This window comes from Rhinoderma darwinii, chromosome 12, assembly GCF_050947455.1.
Source record: "Rhinoderma darwinii isolate aRhiDar2 chromosome 12, aRhiDar2.hap1, whole genome shotgun sequence".
In the NCBI taxonomy this organism is placed as follows: domain Eukaryota; kingdom Metazoa; phylum Chordata; class Amphibia; order Anura; family Rhinodermatidae; genus Rhinoderma; species Rhinoderma darwinii.
The window spans coordinates 36,017,836-36,038,317 of NC_134698.1; the positions used below are offsets into that span (position 1 = coordinate 36,017,836).

General features: G+C 42.3%; 1 protein-coding gene across 4 annotated transcripts in view; it reads right to left on the bottom strand.

The window, feature by feature from the left end:
- GEMIN2 (gem nuclear organelle associated protein 2) overlaps positions 1-20,482 on the bottom strand; it is a 160,660-nt gene that overhangs the window by 64,201 nt on the left and 75,977 nt on the right. For all 4 annotated transcript variants that reach the window (XM_075844680.1, XM_075844679.1, XM_075844677.1 and 1 more), the window contains 2 exons: positions 246-314; positions 46-156 (listed from right to left, as the gene is read on the bottom strand). In XM_075844680.1, the coding sequence (XP_075700795.1) occupies positions 46-156; positions 246-314 (180 nt within the window). The remainder of the gene's footprint in view (positions 1-45; positions 157-245; positions 315-20,482) is intronic.

Here is a 20,482-nt window from a genome sequence, read left to right on the forward strand (position 1 = left end):
TTTTTGCAATCGACAACAATTTTTATTTTTGTGGTTTTAACATACCACGTCAGCTCTGACTTGTGAACATCTGCGTGCCAACTGTCTAATAAGTGAATGAGCTTCTGGTAGCAGGGGTTTTTCCAAACTGGCAAGCAAGGCATACAGCCACCGACCCTGTTAGCAAAAAGACAGACAATATAATATCTGATGGACTGTATTAAAAGGACTACAGAATATTACACATGGTTTTTATTAATTTTTACCAGTTCTGGCGTAAACTCTTTTTCTTCAAACCAATTCACCAGGTACTCTAAAACACTTGTAACAGTAGCCTTCAAATACAAACAAAACAAAAAAAATGTAAATCATTCTTTCAAAATTACTAAACCAAGAATATACCAATATTCAGCTTGTAATTTTCTTCTAATATTTGATGCAAGCCCAAGTGCACTTTTAATAAATCTTGGCACAGAATAGCAAAAAAACTCATTCTATTCTAAGCCCCTTAAAGATAACCTGTCACACAGGGGCGTAACTAGAAAAAAAAAAAAACTGGGCCCCAGAGCAAACTTTGGGCCGCCTCGCCCGCAACCAATACCACCCACCCCCACAACCCTTGACCTTCCCAACAATAAACATTTATCAGTTCTGTGTGCAATGTGAAAATACAGCTAGGCCACAAGTGTACTCTTATCAACCCCCCCTTGTGGACAGTGTGTCAGTGCCACATACCCCCCCTTGTACATAGTGCCCTCCACACAAATAAAAACAAACTTCTTATACTCACCTAGTCCCGTGATGAACGGAGCTGCTCTACAGCAAGCTGAGACGGGATCTTTCCATGGGCCGGCGTGATGATCACGTCATCACACCAGACTGCGCGAGGACACTGTCCAAGCGCATTGTAGGCTGCAGTCATAACGTGGCCTGTAGCCTAGTAAACAGGAGAGCAGGAAGCTGGCAATACTACAACACTACAATAGTGTTCAATTCTATCTGTGTCCTGAGGAAGTAGATCATACGTGGCAGTCACCCGGGGCCCCGGATGCCCTGTGATAGCAATGCCACTGGGAATGAGGGGGCCCGTGCCGCTCGACCCATAATGTTATGTCGGGCCGGGTGGCACAGGCCCCCTCATGCCACGGGCCTCGTAGCAGCCGCTATGGCTGACATGGCTGTAGTTACGCCACATCTGTCACAAGTTTTTAGGCCCCTAAATTACCACCTTGCCATTATACTGGACAGTAATGTTACAGTATTATAAAAACGACCTTGTATAAATGTAGAAAAATGTAGTAGAAAATAAACTTTTACATACAGCGCGCACTATGTTATTTTTCTGTTCAAGAGTCATCTATGCAATGCTGCTATCCTGAGAAGTCATGCAGTCCGGTCCCTAAATATGCCCTTTCTGGCTTGATTGATATCCCACAAGTCATGATACATGTCATTATAAGACTGATGTACCACAGGAGCCATCAAGCCAGGAAGGGCGGGTTTAGGCACCGGACTGCATGACTCTTCAGGATAGATTCACCACCAGTGTGAACTATGTTATAAGTTAATTATCTACATTATTCAGCATCGAGCAGATCATACAGGGACATATTTATAATAATATAACCGTTTAGTATAAAAGACGGCCTGATAACAGTTTTGAGGAGAAAAACAATGTGTAGTAGGCTATACACCATTGCACGATAACCCATAATGTTATGTAAGTTTATTAAGGCAATTTTTTTTTTTTAAATAAAAAAAAAAAATCAACCCCTTCAGGACACCGCCTGTTTTGTCCACGTGGATACAGACAATGGTTTCAAATCTGACTTGTTAATTTATGTGGTAATAACTTTGGAATGCTTTTACCTATCCAAGAGATTCTGAGACAGTTTTCTCATCACATATTGTACTTTATGTTAGTGGAAAAGTTTAGTTGATAAATTCAGTATTTATTTGTGAAAAAGACCCAAAATGTATAGAAAATTTTCAAAAATTCGAATTTGTTGAAATTTAAATGCATCTGCTTGGAAAACCGATAGTAATTCCACACCAAATAGTTACTAGTTAACATTTCCTTTGTCTTCATGTTTGCATCATTTTTAGAACGTCTTTTTATTTTTCTAGGACGTCACAAGGCTTAGAAGTTTAGAAGCAATTTTTCAAATTTTCAAGAAAATTTACAAAACCTATTTTTTTATGGATCAATTCAGTTCTGAAGTGGCTTTGAGGGCCTTATATATTAGAAACTCCCCATCATTTTAAAACCTGCAACCCTCAAAAGTATTCAAAACAGCATTTAGAAAGTATCTTAAAGAGGCTCTGTCACCAGATTTTGCAACCGCTATCTCCTATTGCAGCAGATCGGCGTTGCAATGTAGATAAGAGTAACGTTTTTTTGTTTGTTTTTTTAAACGAGCATTTTTGGCCAAGTTATGACCATTTTTATATTTATGTAAATTAGGATTTCTAAAGTACAACTGGGCGTGTATTGTGTGTATGTACATCTGGGCGTTTTTACTTCTTTTACTAGCTGGGCGTTGTGAATAGAAGTATCATCCACTTCTCTTCACAACGTCCAGCTTCTGGCAGTGCAGACACAGCGTGTTCGAGAGATCACGCTGTGACGTCACTCACTTCCTGCCCCAGGTCCTGCATCGTGTCGGACGAGCGAGGACACATCGGCACCAGAGGCTACAGTTGATTCTGCAGCAGCATCAGCGTTTGCAGGTAAGTAGCTACATAGACTTACCTGCAAACGCCGATGCTGCTGCAGAATCAACTGTAGCCTCTGGTGCCGATGTGTCCTCGCTCGTCCGACACGATGCAAAGACTTGGGGCAGGAAGTGAGTGACGTCACAGCGTTCTCTCGAGAACACGCTGTGCGTCTGCACTGCCAGAAGCTGGGCGTTGTGAAGAGAAGTGGATGATACTTCTATTCACAACGCCCAGCTAGTAAAAGAAGTAAAAACGCCCAGTTGTACTTTAGAAAGCCTCATTTACATAAATATAAAAATGGTCATAACTTGGCCAAAAATGCTCGTTTAAAAAGAACAAAAAACAAAACGTTACTCTTATCTACATTGCAGCACCGATCTGCTGCAATAGGAGATAGGGGTTGCAAAAATCTGGTGACAGAGCGTCTTTAACCCTTCAGGCGTTTCACAGGAATTAAAGCAAAGTAGAGGTGAAATTGACACATTTCAGATTTTATGCTGTACAGTAAAAAATAGTGTAGTACCGTGTTAGCCAGAAACAATATGCAATGTTAAATACCTTTGTGTCAAAAAAGACAAAAGTATAGAAGGTATGATACCTTTATTGGCTAACCATAAAAGTTCTATATGCAAGCTTTCAGAGCACAGAGGCTCCTTCTTCAGGCAGTTTACAAATGAATGACTTAGAAAAAAGGACAACATTAAGATGTTACACAAAAGACAATTAGTACATGAGGTGATACATCATTAAGATAAGCTGGGGCAATAAAATGGAGGTTATAGGGGTGATGACTTAGGAGTTAAGGCATCTGGAGTCTGATGGGGGATGTGACGTGTGTCCATGTAGTGGCTCATAAATCCTGGTGTTAGATTGAGGCCTTGTGTCAATGACTGGAATTTTATCATCATCTTGAATTCCCAAATTTTTCTCTCTGTTGTTTTTAAAATGACCCTTCAGAATGAGTACCTTTAAATCTGCCAAACTGTGATCAGGTCCAGAGAAATGTTTTCCCACCGGTGTATCCACCTCCTGTTTTATTGTATGTCTGAAGATTCATCCTGGTTTGTAGTTTTTGTATGGTTTCTCCAATGTAGATTACTTTATTGATGCACCTTGTACACAGGATCATGTACACTACATTGGAGGATGTACAGGAGAACGTGCCAGTGATTTTATAGTCCTGCTGCGTGTTTGGTATCTGGATGGTGTTTGATGATAAGATGTTGGTACAGGTCTTGCATTTTCTACTGTTGCAAGGAAAAGTGCCAGTCTCTGATGGTGGTGAGAGGGCATTTCGGACCAGGAGATTCCTTAGGTTTGGTGGCTGTTTGTATGCAAGGAGAGGTAAATCCGGGAATATTTCCTTCAGTTTGTCTTTTTTGAATACAGGTTGGAGATCAGCAGCAATTTTCCTCAAGATGTTCATTTGTGGGTTGTATATGACCACTAGGGGCACCCTGCTGTTGTCTTCCTTCTTTTTGTACTCCAGAAGATTGCGCCTTGGAGTTCTTGCTGCTCTGTAGATCTGATCATCTATAATTTGTGGATGGTATCCCGGTTGTAAGAATGTATTCCTCAGTGATAGCAGGTGTTGTTTTCTGTCTTTACTGTCTGAACATATTCGCTTGAACCGCAGAGCCTGGCTGTAGATTATGGATTTCTTTAGGTGTCTCGGATGGAAGCTGTTCCATCTCAGATATGCTGGACGGCCTGTAGGTTTATGGTAGATTGTTGTTTGTATGGTATGGTTTCTCATGTATATGGTCATGTCCAGGAAATGTATTTGAGATGTAGAGTAGTTGAGCGTGAGTATGATGGTAGGATGGAACTTGTTGAAGTTTTTATGGAAAGAAAGCAGTTCATGTTCTGAGCCTGTCCAGATTATCAAGAGGTCATCAATGTACCAGAAATATACTAGAGGTTTAGTTGCGCAGGTTGATAAAAACTCCTCCTCTAGTTTGGCCATAAACAGGTTAGCATATTGTGGTGACATTTTGCTACCCATAGCGCTTCCCATACATTGAAGATATATGTCTGTCAAATAAAAAATAATTGTGATTGAGTACGAACCTGATGAGTTGTAGGGCTGGCTGTCGCTAGATTGTTCTTTTGAAGAAAGTATTGGCATGCGACTATGCCATCCTCATGGGGGATGTTAGAATACAGAGACTCCACATCCATAGTTGCCAATATTGTTCCCTCTGGTAGTGGACCTAGGGCTGAGAGTTTGCAGAGGACGTCTATGGTGTCCTGGACATAACTGGGTGTGCACCTCACCAAGGGCTTTAGAAGATTTTCCACCCAGCCAGAAATATTCTCAGTTAGAGTCCCAACACCTGAAATGATTGATCTCCCTGGATTGCCTTCTTTATGTATTTTAGGTAACATGGAGAATGTTCCCATTCTGGGATTGTCCGGTATAAGGTCCAGTAAACTGTCTGATACAGCGTTGAAACGATTGATGATATGGACAAGTTCCACTGTGTATTGTTTGGTGGGGTCTTCATTAAAGAGGCTCTGTCACCAGATTTTGCAACCCCTATCTGCTATTGCAGCAGATAGGCGCTGCAATGTAGATTACAGTAACGTTTTTATTTTTTTTAAAACGAGCATTTTTGGCCAAGTTATGACCATTTTTGTAGTTATGCAAATGAGGCTTCCAAAAGTCCAAGTGGGTGTGTTTAAAAGTAAAAGTCCAAGTGGGCGTGTATTATGTGCGTACATCGGGGCGTTTTTACTACTTTTACTAGCTGGGCGTTCTGACGAGAAGTATCATCCACTTCTCTTCAGAACGCCCAGCTTCTGACAGTGCAGACACAGCCGTGTTCTCAAGAGATCACGCTGTGTCGTCACTCACAGGTCCTGCATCGTGTCAGACGAGCGAGGACACATCGGCACCAGAGGCTACAGTTGATTCTGCAGCAGCATCGGCATTTGCAGGTAAGTCGATTTAGCTACTTGCAAAATCTGGTGACAGGGCAGGGTGTAGTATTTATTGTCTGAGAGTTGTCTATTTGCCTCCTGGTTGTAGTCAGATGTATTCAGAATTACTACAGCGCCTCCTTTATCAGCTGGTTTGATGATGATGATGTCTTTGTTGGATTTTAGTGATTTTGTGACCTGTATTCAAAAAAGACAATAAACTGAAGGAAATATTCCCGGATTTACCTCTCCTTCCATACAAACAGCCACCAAACCTAAGGAATCTCCTGGTCAGAAGTGCCCTCTCGCCACCATCAGAGACTAGCACTTTTCCTTGCAACAGTAGAAAATGCAAGACCTGTACCAACATCTTATCATCAAACACCATCCAGAGACCAAACAAGCAGCAGGACTATAAAATCACTGGCACGTTCTCCTGTACATCCTCCAATGTAGTGTACATGATCCTGTGTACAAGGTGCATCAATAAAGGAATCTACATTGGAGAAACCATACAAAGACTACAAACCAGGATGAATCTTCAGACATACAATAAAACAGGAGGTGGATACACCCGTCGGAAAACATTTCTCTGGACCTGATCACAGTTTGGCAGATTTAAAAGTCCGAATACTAAAGGGTCATTTTAAAAACAGAGAGAAGAATTTGGGAATTCAAGGTCATTGACACAAGGCCTTAATCTAACACCAGGATTTATGAGCCACTACATGGACACACGTCACATCCCCCATCAGACTGACTCCAGATGCCTTAACTCCTAAGTCATCCCCCCTATAACCTCTATTTTATTGCCCCGGCTTATCTTAATGATGTATCACCTCATGTACTAATTGTCTTTGTGTAACATCTTAATGTTGTGCTTTTTTCTAAGTCATTCATTTGTAAACTGCCTGAAGGAGCCTCTGTGCTCGGAAAGCTTGCATATAGAACTTTTATGGTTAGCCAATAAAGATTTTATGCTGAAATTCATTTGTAGCCCAGATTCTTCAGTTTTTAGAAATATCCCACATGAAGCCATAGTGTGCTAATGAACTGTAAGGGTATATTCACATGTACACGTCCGATATGCCTGAAATTACTGAGCTGTATTCAGGAGAAAACAGCTCTGGAATTTCAGACGAAAAGGCAAGTGCAGGCGTTTTTCGCAGCGTCCATTACGGACGTAATTGGAGCTGTTTTTCTACAGAGTCAATGGAAAACGGCTCCAATTACGTCCCAAGAAGTAACAGGCACTTCTTTGGCGCGGGCGTCTTTTTTACGTGCCGTCTTTTGAAAGCGGCGCGTAAAAAAAGATGACCGTCAGCACAGAACATCGTAAAGCCCATTCAAATGAATGGGCAGATGTTTGCCGGCGCATTGGAGCCGTATTCTCGGACGTAATTCGAGGTTAAAACACCCGAATTACGTCCGTAAATAGGGTGTGTGAACCCAGCCAAACACATGCCTCAGAAGCAAAGGCGGACCCTTGTGGATTTTGGGGCATCCTTCATATTCAAATATATTTTACACACCATGCAAGGTTTGAAGAGGTCTTGTGGTGCCAAAACAGTGGAAACCCCCCAAAAGTGACCCCATTTTGGAAACTACACCCCTCAAGGAATATATCTAGGGGTATAGTTAGCATTTTGACCGCACAGGTTTTTTTTCTAAATTTATTGGAATTAGTCTGTGAATATGAAAATCTACTTTTTTTCTGAAAAAAAAAAAAACGTAGAAATTTTGAATTCTTACAAGGAATAAAAGAGAAAAAAACACCCCAACATTTGTAAAGCAACTGCTACCGATTACGGCAATACCCTACATGAAGTAATAAACTACTGTTTAAACCCATGGCTGCGCTCAGAAGAGAAGGAGCACTATTTGGAGAACATATTTTGCTGGAATGGTTTTCGGGTTTCGCGGTTGCAGAGCTCCTAAGGTACCAGTACAGTGGAAACCCCCATTAAGTGACCTCATTTTGAAAACTGAACCCCCTCAAAGAATTTATCTAGGGTGTGATCACTTTTATGACCCCATAGGTTTTTTTGGCTGAATTTAGTAGAAATCTGGCATGAAAAATAAAATATGTCACATTTTTCACAAATGCGTCATTTATAAAGATAATCTTTTTTTTTTTTTTAGACACAGAGCTCACATGCTCTGAGTGAAGGAAAGCACCTCAACATTTATTGGGCCATTTCTACTGAATTCAGACATACCCCCAAAGTTGTCTAAATATGTTAGCTGGACACATAGCAGTGCCTGGAAGTGAAGGAGCACCACAAGAATTTTGAGGCCTTATGTTTACTTGGATGATTTTTGGGCACAAGCATAGGTATAAAAAAAATTTGTGCAGATCATACTCATTTATTATACTATTAGGTATTCATCTAGCGGTTTGAGAATTTTTAGTTTTGTTATAGGGTTTTTTTTCAGTGTGCAATTTTAAAAATGGGTAAAACACCATAATGATAAAAGGGAGGGGGTGGGGTTTTTAAAAGTAGTACATTTTTAATCCAGGGAGGTGTGGTAAATGCAGAAGCAGTCTTTTATGCAGAGTCCGGGTTTGGATGGACAAGTGTCGCACTGATATATGGTATCCTTTAAGGTACCCCTTTTTGTGCAGACACGGTACCTTATTTGTGCCCTGCGGTTTTTTTTTTGCGGAGGCAGGCACTTCACTTTATGGGAAACTTTACTTTGAGCAGCAGAAGTTCCCCCACCTTGTTTCCAAGCAAAATAATTTTATAAATTTTTTCTTGGTACTCCAAGTATGTACCTGGGTGGCCAGCTTTCCTGAAAATGAAAAATGAATTACATAGTGCCATCTGGACAAGGCACACTGCCAATTGCTTGTACCAGATTTTACTTCTCATGGCACTATACGGTTTTAAAACTGTAACAAACAGTTTTTTATGTGAAAAAAAAACCTTTGTTATACAACTAACACGAACATACTACGTTTTTGGGGTTTTTGAAATCTTTTCACAAAAACAATACTACTGAAACACCTACTAATGGAAAAGCTAAAGGACTGACAAGCTAAGGGACTGACAAGCTAAGGGACTGACAAGGACAAGTGACACAAGGAATTGACGTAGACTAGCAAGATAACTACTTAAGAACTAAATCAATTTTTGTGTGAATTATGCTGAAATATATAAATAAATAAAAAATATCTTAGGCCAGATTCACACGAGCGTGTGCGTTTTGCGTGCGCAAAAGGTCCATAAAAGCTCCGTGTGTCAGCAGCATATGATGCGTGGCTGCGTGATTTTTGCGCAGCCGCCATCATTATGACACTCTGTTTTTAGGTTTGTAAAACATAACAGTGGTGGTTTTCGGTTTTAATTCATAGTTTTGACTACTGTAGCGCGCATCACAAGGAAGTGCATCCGTGTGCCGTGCACGGTTTTCACGCACCCATTGACTTCAATGGACGCGTGATGTGCGAAATACGGGCAAATATAGGACATGTCGTGAGTTTTACGCAGTGGACATACGCTGCGTGAAAATCACGGACAGTCTGAACGGGCCCATTGACTAACATAGGTCCGTGAGACGTGCGTAGCACGGACGTATTATACATTCGTCTGAATAAACCCTTATACAATGAGAGATGGTGGGGTCAGACACTGGGTACAGGGAGGAGGTGATGAGGATTGGAAAGGGTTAAGTCTATTTTTCACAATCTGAGGGGCAGACAAAATGGCACAGGCTCTGATGTCTTCATTTCACTTACTAAGAGATCAGAGCCTGAGACCGTTATTTTTCACCTGCCCTGGGTGAAAATGCACTGTGATTGGTGGGTCTCAACAGACCCACCAATCGCCGTCAATAGACCACTGCTATTGGTCCATTGCCGGTCACATGGGGTGGGACATTGTTGTTACAGTTCCCGGACTTTACTACAAAGTACCAGGAACGGTTTAAACGTAGATACAAATGTGATTGGTGGATCTGTACAGATCCCGAAATTGGACCGCATTGCCAGAGACAGGGGAGAGTCAGCAGTTGGGGACAGCTGATCTTCCCATTCTCGGTGCACACTGTCAAGGACAGTGTGCACCGGGAGCTGCTCAGTAACTGAAGGTTCTGGTGCGCCAAGTAACCTCTCACCAGGACGTACATTTGCGTCCTCGTGCTAGGGGTTAAATTGTTTATTATATTTTAAAAAAACAAAAACTTTGAGACACAGCGATGTATAAACGTAAATATAGAAGCTGTATCCTTCCATCAATGCAGATTTAGTCAGGTCAGCTGCACTGACTTTTACTTACTGTAGATGTGATCATTATTAGCTGGACCCGGCGTGTCAGACTCGCAGGACCAGATTTCAGCCTTTTAAGAAAAAAAAAAAAAAAAAAACATCACCGGAAAAGGGGGACCAGTTTTTTTTGATAATCCATTGGCCAGTGAAATTTTTTTTATAATTTTATAAATTATTAAAAAAACGCACATTCATCCAGTGTTAGGCCCCATGCACACAACCGAAAATTCAGCCGTAATTATGGCCCCATTCAGTTCTATTGGCCACGGACACCTTTCTGTATCGCTACGGATTAGAGTACGTGCCGTAGAACAGGGCTGGGAATTATGGAGCATGTCCGTTTTTTTGTGTTTTATGGGCCATGCTCCCATACTTCGTATGGAAGCACGGCCCGAAACTGCGGATGGCCGCCCGTGCCCTCAATTGCAGGCAGTGATTACGGGCACGGCCGTGTGCATGGGGTCTAAGTGTACTTTCAGGATGCAAATAAGCCGGCTCATTGCAAGATTCTGCTCTCGAATTTCCCGGGTAGGATATCCCGCGTCGTCCCAGCATCCTCGAGGGCAGCATCCAAGCTCATTACATGAGATCTTTCTGTTTATCGAAGGACAACGATAAGGCTATGTTCACACTGAGTTTTTTTGCAGGCAGAAAATTCTGCCTGGAAAAATAAGCTTTGGTTTTTTTTAAGTGGTTTTGCACCACATGCGGTTTTTTTTGCCCCAGTTTTTGATCCATCTCTTCAACCAGGCAAAGGGAAAAACCACGGGTGATTTTTGACGAAAAAGTCAAAAAAGGCGTTAAATAGCGCGGCCAAAAAAACTTATTTATTTCCGTCTCCCATTGATCTCAATGGGGTTTTTGAGGCGGAAAACCCCTCAAGATAGGGCATGTCACTTTTTCCCCATGAAAATTTTTTTTTGCTGACGGGAAAAAACCGCCTCCACCTCCCATTGAAATCAATGGGCGGCAATGTCGGCCGGTGTTTGAAAAAAAACAAAAAAAAAAACTGTGTGAACAGGGCCTAACTCTTGTATTAATATAGCACTTATCTACCGGTGAACAGTAATACAGCAGTTACCAATCGGTAAGGGCTATATTAACACAGCAGTTAAGTGCTCTTTGAGACAAAGAGTTCACATGTTCTGAGCTTGGCTACTGCCATGGGGATGTCGGGAGGACGCAGGGGATACCCCTGCCCAGAAGTTCACTTATACTAGAGCAATATTTGCATTTTTTCATAATAACATTTAGAGAATGATTACGTTTTAAGATTTAATGGGGCCTTGTGACTCCAAAACAGCTCTGGCTCATCGAAGCATTGACTCCACAAGACCTCTGTAGGTGTCCTGTAGTATCTGGCACCTAGACATTAGCAGTAGATACCACTTAACTACCACTAGACACACACACACACATATATATATATATACATACACATATGAACCATAGGACAAAATAACGGCACCAAGACTTCCAGACAGATGAAAAAAGGATGGATTTATTCACCTCAAGTGAGAAGCGACGTTTTGGTTTGTCACAGAACCTTTCTCAAGCTGTACAACACTAGACACATTGTCAGATATAAATTAGGTGGTACATCCAATAATTAACATAAAACCAATTGATGTACAATTTGCAGAAATCAAGTGTATACATAGAGCTTTCAACCCATACTATGAAACAGTTTTATAAAAAGGGTATATGAAAGTATGACTATACTTATGCAAAGTGTAATGTACGTGAATACAAAATATATAACAACAAATCTACTATGCTTTAATTAGCAATTAGGCTAATCAATTAAAGCTGCAGAGGCCAATCTGAAGGATATAGTTCTATATAAATCACATCTGAAATCATACATTACCAATCTGTTGCACACCTTGAGACAGTAGCATTCGCGCGCTCCTACTGCGCATGCTCAAAGATGGCGCCAAGACCGGAAATAGAGTCTATGGAACGCAAGCGGTGAAAAAAATCACCACTGCGCATGCGCCCGATCGGAACTTGCGTTCCAGCCCATTTGCGCATGCGCAAGCTACGTTTATCCAATATCCTAGTTCTAAAAACCTAAGAAACTCAGAATTTACGCACATATTGGACTAATGCAGTAGAGAGAGTACTGCATAGATGAGTGAGTGAAACATGGTACAAAAATGAAAAATATCTACCTTGAAATGGCATCGTGGTAAATACTCAGTTCAGAACATATATCTCAACTAGATAGGCTTCACTACAAATCAATTTGAGTGGGGAGAGGATCATCCCATATGGGATTTCACACTCGATCCACACCAATACTCTCTAAAGGATATAGAGATCACAATTTAGATTCAGGATTATAGACTCAGTACCCCCAATGAGACAAGGTGGGGATAGGGAGCGGGCCCTTAAAAGAAAGGAACTGGAATGGATATATAGACTTCAAACTATGTCTCCTAAGCAGTGCCGCATCTGCCATGAGGCCAGGTGAGCCGACGGCCTCAGGCGGCACCACCTACCCAAAGGGGGGGGGGGGATTTTCAGCCCGGGACGGACTGGACCGGGGGGAGGGGCCATGCAGACTCACATAGCAGACGTGCCGAACGTCTGTAACACTCCTCCTCCTCTCTGACGCTGCACACAGCACATGCAGCCAGAGAGGAGCAAGTCTGCAGGAGGAGCAAGTCTGCAGGAGGAGTGACGAGCAGCACGAGGTAAGTTCCTGCCTTGCTGGGACCCGTGACGCGAGTATACTGCAAGGGGGTGTCTGGGCATTTTACCGACAGCAGAGGGCTCTATGGGGCTGGAATAATCCACCCCATAGAGCCCTCACATCACTATAATGCAACGATTAGTGTGGGTGGGGGAGGGTCTGAGCGTCTGACTTACTTTAGAGAGCTCTATAGGGGGGGATTCTGCCCCCCCCCCCCTTTAGAGCAGTCAGTCAGATGCTCAGACCCCCCTAACCTTTCAGTATAGTAACTAGTCAGGGCTCTATGGTGGGGGGATAATTCCCCCCTATAGAGCCCTCTGCTGTCAGTAAAACCCCCCCCCCCCTGCAGTATACTCCTGGCTTTGTAGCTTTCCTGTGCTTAATTAGCGTGGGAAAGCTACAATCAGAGCTGTGACTGGTGAGTCTCACAGTCACTCACAGTGCACACTGCACGCAGCAGCTGCGGCAGCCAGTCTGACTGAGGCTCTGACCAGTCACCACCCACACGCAGCAGAGAGACTAATAGTAAACCCTCAACTACTAGTTTCACAGGCATTGACTATGACAGCTTCTATAGAGTAGTGGTTAGCTTGTCTGCCTTACACATGAAGGTTGCTGGTTCAAATCCCAGTTGTTTTTTTTTAAATATTAATATCTTGTATTGGGCTTTGTTCACACTAGCATTAATATACGTTTACCTCTCTTCCGTCAGAGGGAGAGGATCGATACGTTAAACGGAAAGCAACGGTTCCATTAGAATTACCATTGCTTTCAATGGTAATTCTTTTGTATCAGTTGCTTTCCGTTTGTCTCCGTTCGCTAGGTTTCCGTTCTTGTGAACGGAAATAAAAGTTCTGCAGACTGCACTTTTGTTTCCTTTAAAAAAAATGGAAACTTAGCGAACGGAGACAAACGGAAAGCAACTGATACAAAAGAATTACCATTGAAAGCAATGGTAATTCTAATGGAACCGTTGCTTTCCGTTTAACGTATCGATCCTCTCTTCCTCTGACGGAAGAGCGGTAAACGTATATTAATGCTAGTGTGAAAGAAGCCTTAGGGCCTGTTCACATCAGCGTTGGCTTTCCGTTCTGGGGTTCCGTCGGAGGTAACCCCGCAACGGAAAGTCAAACTGAAACCACAGCTTCCGTTTCCGTCACCATTAGCGCAGTCAACTGCGCTATTGATTCCGTCACAAAAACGGAAACCTGCCGGAATGGTGACGAACGGAAACCATTAGCAATGTTTCCGTCACCATTGATTTCAATAGTGACTGAAACGGAAGCTGTGGTTTCAGTTTGACTTTCTGTTGCGGGGTTCACCCGACGGAAACCTCCCACGGAACCCCGGAACGGAAAGCCAACGCTGATGTGAACAGGCCCTAATCCTTCCCCATAAACCTGCCCCCGCTAATTAAAATACATATATTATATAATGTATATAGAGCTGTATCCTGTATCCGTCAGGTCAGCGGGACTGACTGATTCAGTGTCAGCGAGTCCTGCAGGATCGAGCTGTTACCGATCACATCTAAGTTCATAACTTAGATGTGATCGGTAATAGGCGACCTACTGGATTCAGGTCTCAGCGCAATATACAGCTGCTCTGTATACAGGATACAAAGCAGCTGTATCTCAAAAAGTGCAAATCATTTTCAATAAAAAGTAATTAAAACTTGCACCAATCGCAGTAATAGATATCTTTATATATCATACTGACATGTCCGAAGTTTTCATCGGTGGGGGACCGAGCACGGAGGCCCCCACCGATCGCTAAAACGAAGCAGCAGAAGTGCTCGGGTGAGCGCTGCGCCGCTTCATTTATGATCGACTTTCAGCCGAGTGAGCGGTGTACGGACTCCTAGACTTTCTATTGAGCCCGTACACTGCTCCAAGGAAAGCCAAACAGAATTTAAGCGGCACACCGTTCACCCGAGCACTTCTGCTGCTTCGTTTTAGCGACTAGTGGGGGGTCTCAGTGTTCGGACCCCACTGATCAAAACTTCTGACATGTCAAAAGTTTTTTAAAAAGTTGTTACACTTTAAAGAGAATCTTTCACCTGCCCACAGATTTGCATTTGAGTGCAGCATGTAATGGTCAGGGCTGCACAAACTCTGGGGCACTTTATATATTTTTTCCTACCCTCTGTCCTTACTTAGATATCGGTGATGTAATACTTGACGCCCGATATTTAAATAACCCCATAAACTGCCAATGGGGCGGTAATTGGCAAGGGGACGTGTAACATCGCTGTGACAATCCGCTACAGACAATGTCAACAGCATGTGCTGGAGAGAGGAGATCATGTGCGCACGCACGCTCTCACTCTTCAGCTCTCGGCAGGCAAGTACAAGACTGATCTCAGGTGAGAGATCAGTCTTGTCGTCCTTGTCTGCCGAGAGCTAAAGAGTGAGAGCGTGCGTGCGCGCACAGCTCCGATGCCATGGAACAGAAGAAGAAGAATTCACACTCTTCTTCTCCTCTTGTGTTCCTTAGTGGTGGCGGAGCTGCGCGCACGCGCTCTCTCTCCAGCTCTTGCTGTAACACTGACCGTAGCTGATTGGACAGTGTCACAGCGATGCTACATGCCCCCTTGCTAATTACCTCCCCATTGACAGTTCATGGGGTTATTTAAATATCGGGGGCGCCAAATATTACAGCACTGATATCTAAATAACGAAGGAGGCTAAGAAAAAAATGTAAATTGCCCCAGAGTTTGTGCGGCCCCCCCCCCCCCCCATTACATGCTGAACTCTGCTGCACGTGTAGGTGAAAGGTTCTCTTTAAAAGAAAGGTTTTCTAATTATTATTATTTTATTTGATATGTTTTATTTTATGGGCCTAATTTTTCTAAGTATCTTAATATGTTTCCGAAGGTAGCTATTTATTCATATGTTTGTACGTCTGTGGGGGCAGCCAGCTTTATTTTTATTTTTCATACTGCTAATTTTTGTTTTGCAGGTTCCGCTGGACCATTTGGACTACGTCGTAGATTCGTTGGACTACTTCGCTGATTTAAGCTTTATTTGTTTTTTTTTTTTAATAAAATGGTTAAAGTGGATTGTGTGGAAGAGTTGTCATTTCAATAAAATAAATTTCTTTGTCTGTTTTTTAATACTTCATTACCGCCTTTGTAATGGCTGGGGTCTGATTGAGAGCATCCATTACTAAGAAGGGGCTTAGTGTTAGCCAGTAATATGGCTATCACTAACACATATTATTACCCCGGTACCCACCGCCACCAGGAGTATCAGGAAGAGCTGGGTACGATCCAGCACCCGACTCTGAAGAGAAGGGCGGGTACTGGCATGGCTGCAGGCTGGTACTATCAGGCTCGGAATGGCCAAAAACCATGGCCCTTTCCACCCTGGTAATGCTAGGCTGCTGCTGCTTTATTGTATCTGGCTGGTTATGAAAAATGGAGGGTATCTCACGTAATTTTTTTTCTATTTATTTTTTTTAAAAGACGTGGGGTTCCCGCTATTTTTCACAACCAGCCAGATACAATAAAACAGCTGCTGCCTAGCATCCCCAGGGTGGGAAGGGCCACGTTTTTTTATCCCTTCCCAGCCTGGTAAAACCAGCCTGTGACCGCCCTGCTGCCTTACCGTCGCTTCAGATGGTCGGGTACTGGATCGTACTCCCCTCGCGGCAGTGAGAACCGGGGTAATAGGGGTTAGTGATAGCCTTTTTACTGGCTAACACTAAGCCCCTTCTTAGTAATGGACGCTATCAGACAGCAGCCATTACTAAGGCCATAATAAAGTATTTAAAAAAAACAGACAAGAAAAACTTTTATTGAAATCTAAACTCCCCCATGCAATCCTCTTTCACGATTTTTTTTTTTTTTTTTTTAGTAGATCGGAGTAGTCCAATGAATCTACGACATAGTCCAAACGCTCCAGCGGACCCTACCAAAAAAAAGTATAAAAATTTTAAAAAAACTTAAAAATTTGCCACAATAGTCACTCAATATAACTATACTGTAATCACTTATATGGTTTGCAGATATCTTGTGTATAACTGGCAACTACCTCTATAAGGTCACTATATGGTGGTAATATTGGTCTATATATAGTGTGATTTATTCACTAACAGTATGGTGGGTTTTTTCTGACACAATGTTGTAGTAATATGTGATCATGGTTTGGTAGTTTTATTCAGTAACCGTATGGAGGTATTATTCAGTAACAGTATGGGGGTATTATTCAGTAACAGTATGGAGGTATTATTCAGTAACAGTATGGGGGAATTATTCAGTAACAGTATGGAGGTATTATTCAGTAACTGTATGGAGGTATTATTCAGTAACAGTATGGAGGTATTATTCAGTAACAGTATGGAGGTATTATTCAGTAACATTATGGAAGTATTATTCAGTAACAGTATGGGGGTATTATTCAGTAACAGTATGGAGGTATTATTCAGTAACAGTATGGCGGTATTATTCAGTCACTATGTGGTTGTGGTGTGGAGGTATTATTCAGTAACCGTATGGGGGTATTATTCAGTAACAGTATGGGGTATTATTCAGTAACTGTATGGGGGTATTATTCAGTAACTGTATGGAGGTATTATTCAGTCACTATGTGGTTATGGTGTGGCGGTATTATTCAGTCACTGTGGTTATGGTGTGGCGGTATTATTCAGTCACTATGTGGTTATGGTGTGGAGGTATTATTCAGTAACAGTATCGGGTATTATTCAGTAACAGTATGGGGGTATTATTCAGTAACAGTATGGGGTATTATTCAGTAACAGTATGGGGGTATTATTCAGTAACTGTATGGAGGTATTATTCAGTCACTGTATGGAGATATTATTCAGTAACAGTATGGGGGTATTATTGGTAATGTTGGTCTTACAATCTATGTAAATTACTGTGGTGGGGGCTGTGGGGAAGTGTGACTGTGGCAGCAGATGATCAGGGTAAGAGACAGTCTGCAGAGTGGCATGTGATGTACTTTGACATGTGATACTTACGTGTAGGTTGTGGGCACATAACTTATGTACAGCCCAGGGCCTAAGATCATATTAATCCACCACTGGCATGGAGCCAGCACAGGCAGACCACAACAATACAGCAGGTAGAGCAAAGAAACCGGCCCAGGATGTGCCGCTTCAAAACAGCGCTAAGCGCGATCCGTCCTGGACTGGCCTGAATGTAATTGCAGAGAGTGACGCCGCAAATGAGACTGGCTGCCGAGGAGAGATATGGGGCAGTGCAGACTGTACTATTTGCACTGCACTGATTGGCAGTAAGAATAATTCTTTAAATATTTTCCATACTTCAAACAGCACTTTAAGGCTATGTTCACACGGAGTATTTTGCAGGAGGAATATCTGCCTCAAAATTCCGTTTGGAAGTTTGAGGCAGATTTTCCTCTCCCTGCACGCCGATTTTCGCTGAGTTTTTCGCAGAGTTTTTCGCCCGCTGCCATTGAGCGCCGCGGGCATAAAACTCAGTGAAATACGCCTTCTCTGCCTCCCATTGAAGTCAATGGGAGGTCAGAGGCGGAGGCTCCCGAAGATAGGGCATGTCGCTTCTTTTTCCGGCGAGGCAGTTTTTGCCGAGTTTTGCGACGCGGTTTCCCCGTCAAAAAACTCGGCAAAATACTCCGTGTGAACATAGCCTAAGGCTATGTTTACACTGAGTTTTTTGCAGGAGGAAAATTCTGCCTCAAAATTCTGTTTGGGATTTTGAGGCAGATTTTGTCCTTCCTGCACGTCGTTTGCCGCGATATTCACCACGTTTTTCGCTCACGACCATTGAGTGCTACGGGCAAAAAACTCTGCGAAATACCCTTTCTCTGCCTCCCATTGATGTCAATAGGTCGTCAGCGGCGTAAACGTGCAAAGATAGGGCATGTCCCTTCTTTCTCGGGAGACATTTTCGGCCGGTTTTTGCGGAGCGGTTTCCGTGCCCAAAAACTCGTCAAAATACTCTGTGTGAACAGGGCCTAACAAATAAACATCAAATGTTTTCCTATTTAAAAAATGTATATATTGCGTGTTTGATGTGTACAGCTAGGAATGAGAAAACTCTGATAGATTTGGGGGGGGCGCCTTTTTATAGTTCGCCTCAGGCGGCAGACGGGCTAGGTTCACCCCTGCTCCTAAGGGATTGAATGTGGAATATCCGGTTGGTCCACATATTAAGAAGAGAAGGTGGCTTCTCTCCTGATACATGGAGGATACGGTCAGTGGACTCGTTTATCAGTATCGTTTTTCTATACATATAAGTAATTCAAAGGTCTGATTTGGACGTTTTTGTTTACGTGCATTTTTAACCTGCTCTATCACTATGGTGCTTTTGTGTACTATATATTGTCTGTTTTATCTACTTTTTTAGTTTGCCACTAATTGTGAAGCAATTTGACGGCTGCACGAAAGTAGCAGATGCCGGTTTCATATGTTCGCTATTATTCTATGAAAACTGTTTTTTTAGTTCTTCAACCCTGTATAAAACTTCAGTAGTGTAGTGTGTCAGAACCATGGTATAAATATTTGTCTATACATACACACATTATGTATGTATAATATGTCCTTTAGAGAGTATTGGTGTGGATAGAGTGTGAAATCCCATATGGGATGATCCGCTCCCCACTCAAATTGATTTGTAGTGAAGCCTATATAGTTGAGCTATATGTTCTGAACTGAGTATTTACCACGATTTAATTTCAAGGTAGATATTTTTCATTTTTGTACCATGTTTCACTCACTCATCTATGCAGTACTCTCTCTACTGCATTAGTCCAATATGTGCGTAAATTCTGAGTTTCTTAGAACTAGGATATTGGATAAACGTAGCTTGCGCATGCACAAATGGGCCAGAACGCAAGTTCCGATCAGGCGCATGCGCAGTGGTGATTTTTTCACCGCTTGCGTTCCATAGAATATTTCCGGTCTTGGCACCATCTTTGAGCACGCGCAGTAGAAGCGCGCGAACGCTACGGTCTCAGGGTGTGCAACAGATTGGTAATGTATGATTTCAGACGTGATTTATATAGAACTATATCCTTCAGATTGGCCTCTGCAGCTTTCATTGATTAGCCTAACTGCTAATTAAAGCATAGTAGATTGTTTTTATATATTTTGTATTCACGTACATTACACTTGGTATATGAACGTATGACTATACTTATGCACTTTATAAAACGGTTTCATAGTATGGGTTGAAAGCTCTATGTATATACTTGATTTCTGCAAATTGTACATCAATTGGTTTTATGTTAATTATTGGATGTAACACCTATTTATATCTGACAATGTGTCTAGTGTTGTACACTTGAGGTGAATAAATCCATCCTTTTTTCATCTATCTGGAAGTCCTGGTGTCGTTATTTTGTCCAATGGTTCTTACGCATTCTAGTTGGGGAATTGATTCATCCTCTGGTAACATGCACATGGCCTAATGTACAGCTGTGTGGAGTGCTGTGTTCATCTACAATTGACACACACACACGATAAATGCTAGAAAAGTCTCTCCGGGCCTGTCAAAATGTGTAGTACATGTTCTAGAACCCAGAATATGGGTTAAGATTAGGTTTCGATAATCTAAAGAGAAAAAAAAAAAGAAAAAGAAAAAGGGAGGAGAGGTACACGGTTCCACATGGTGCAGTTCACCAAGGTAGGTTGCTGGAGAGGAGGTAAAAAGTGGCAAACGTGCTCACCTAATGGGGTTGTGCATCCATAGGCACAACCCTATGTTTCAGCCAAACCGGCCAGTTGACAAACAGGTCACCGCTGTATCAATGCAATAGGGTATAAAGGAAATCTTCAATCCTCCCCACCCTTTTTTTCAAATTTCCCTCCTGTTCTGTTTTTGTTTGCCATGGAAAAACACGGCTGTTAGTAAAAAGTTAGAAAATATTTACAATAAAAAGGAGGTTGAA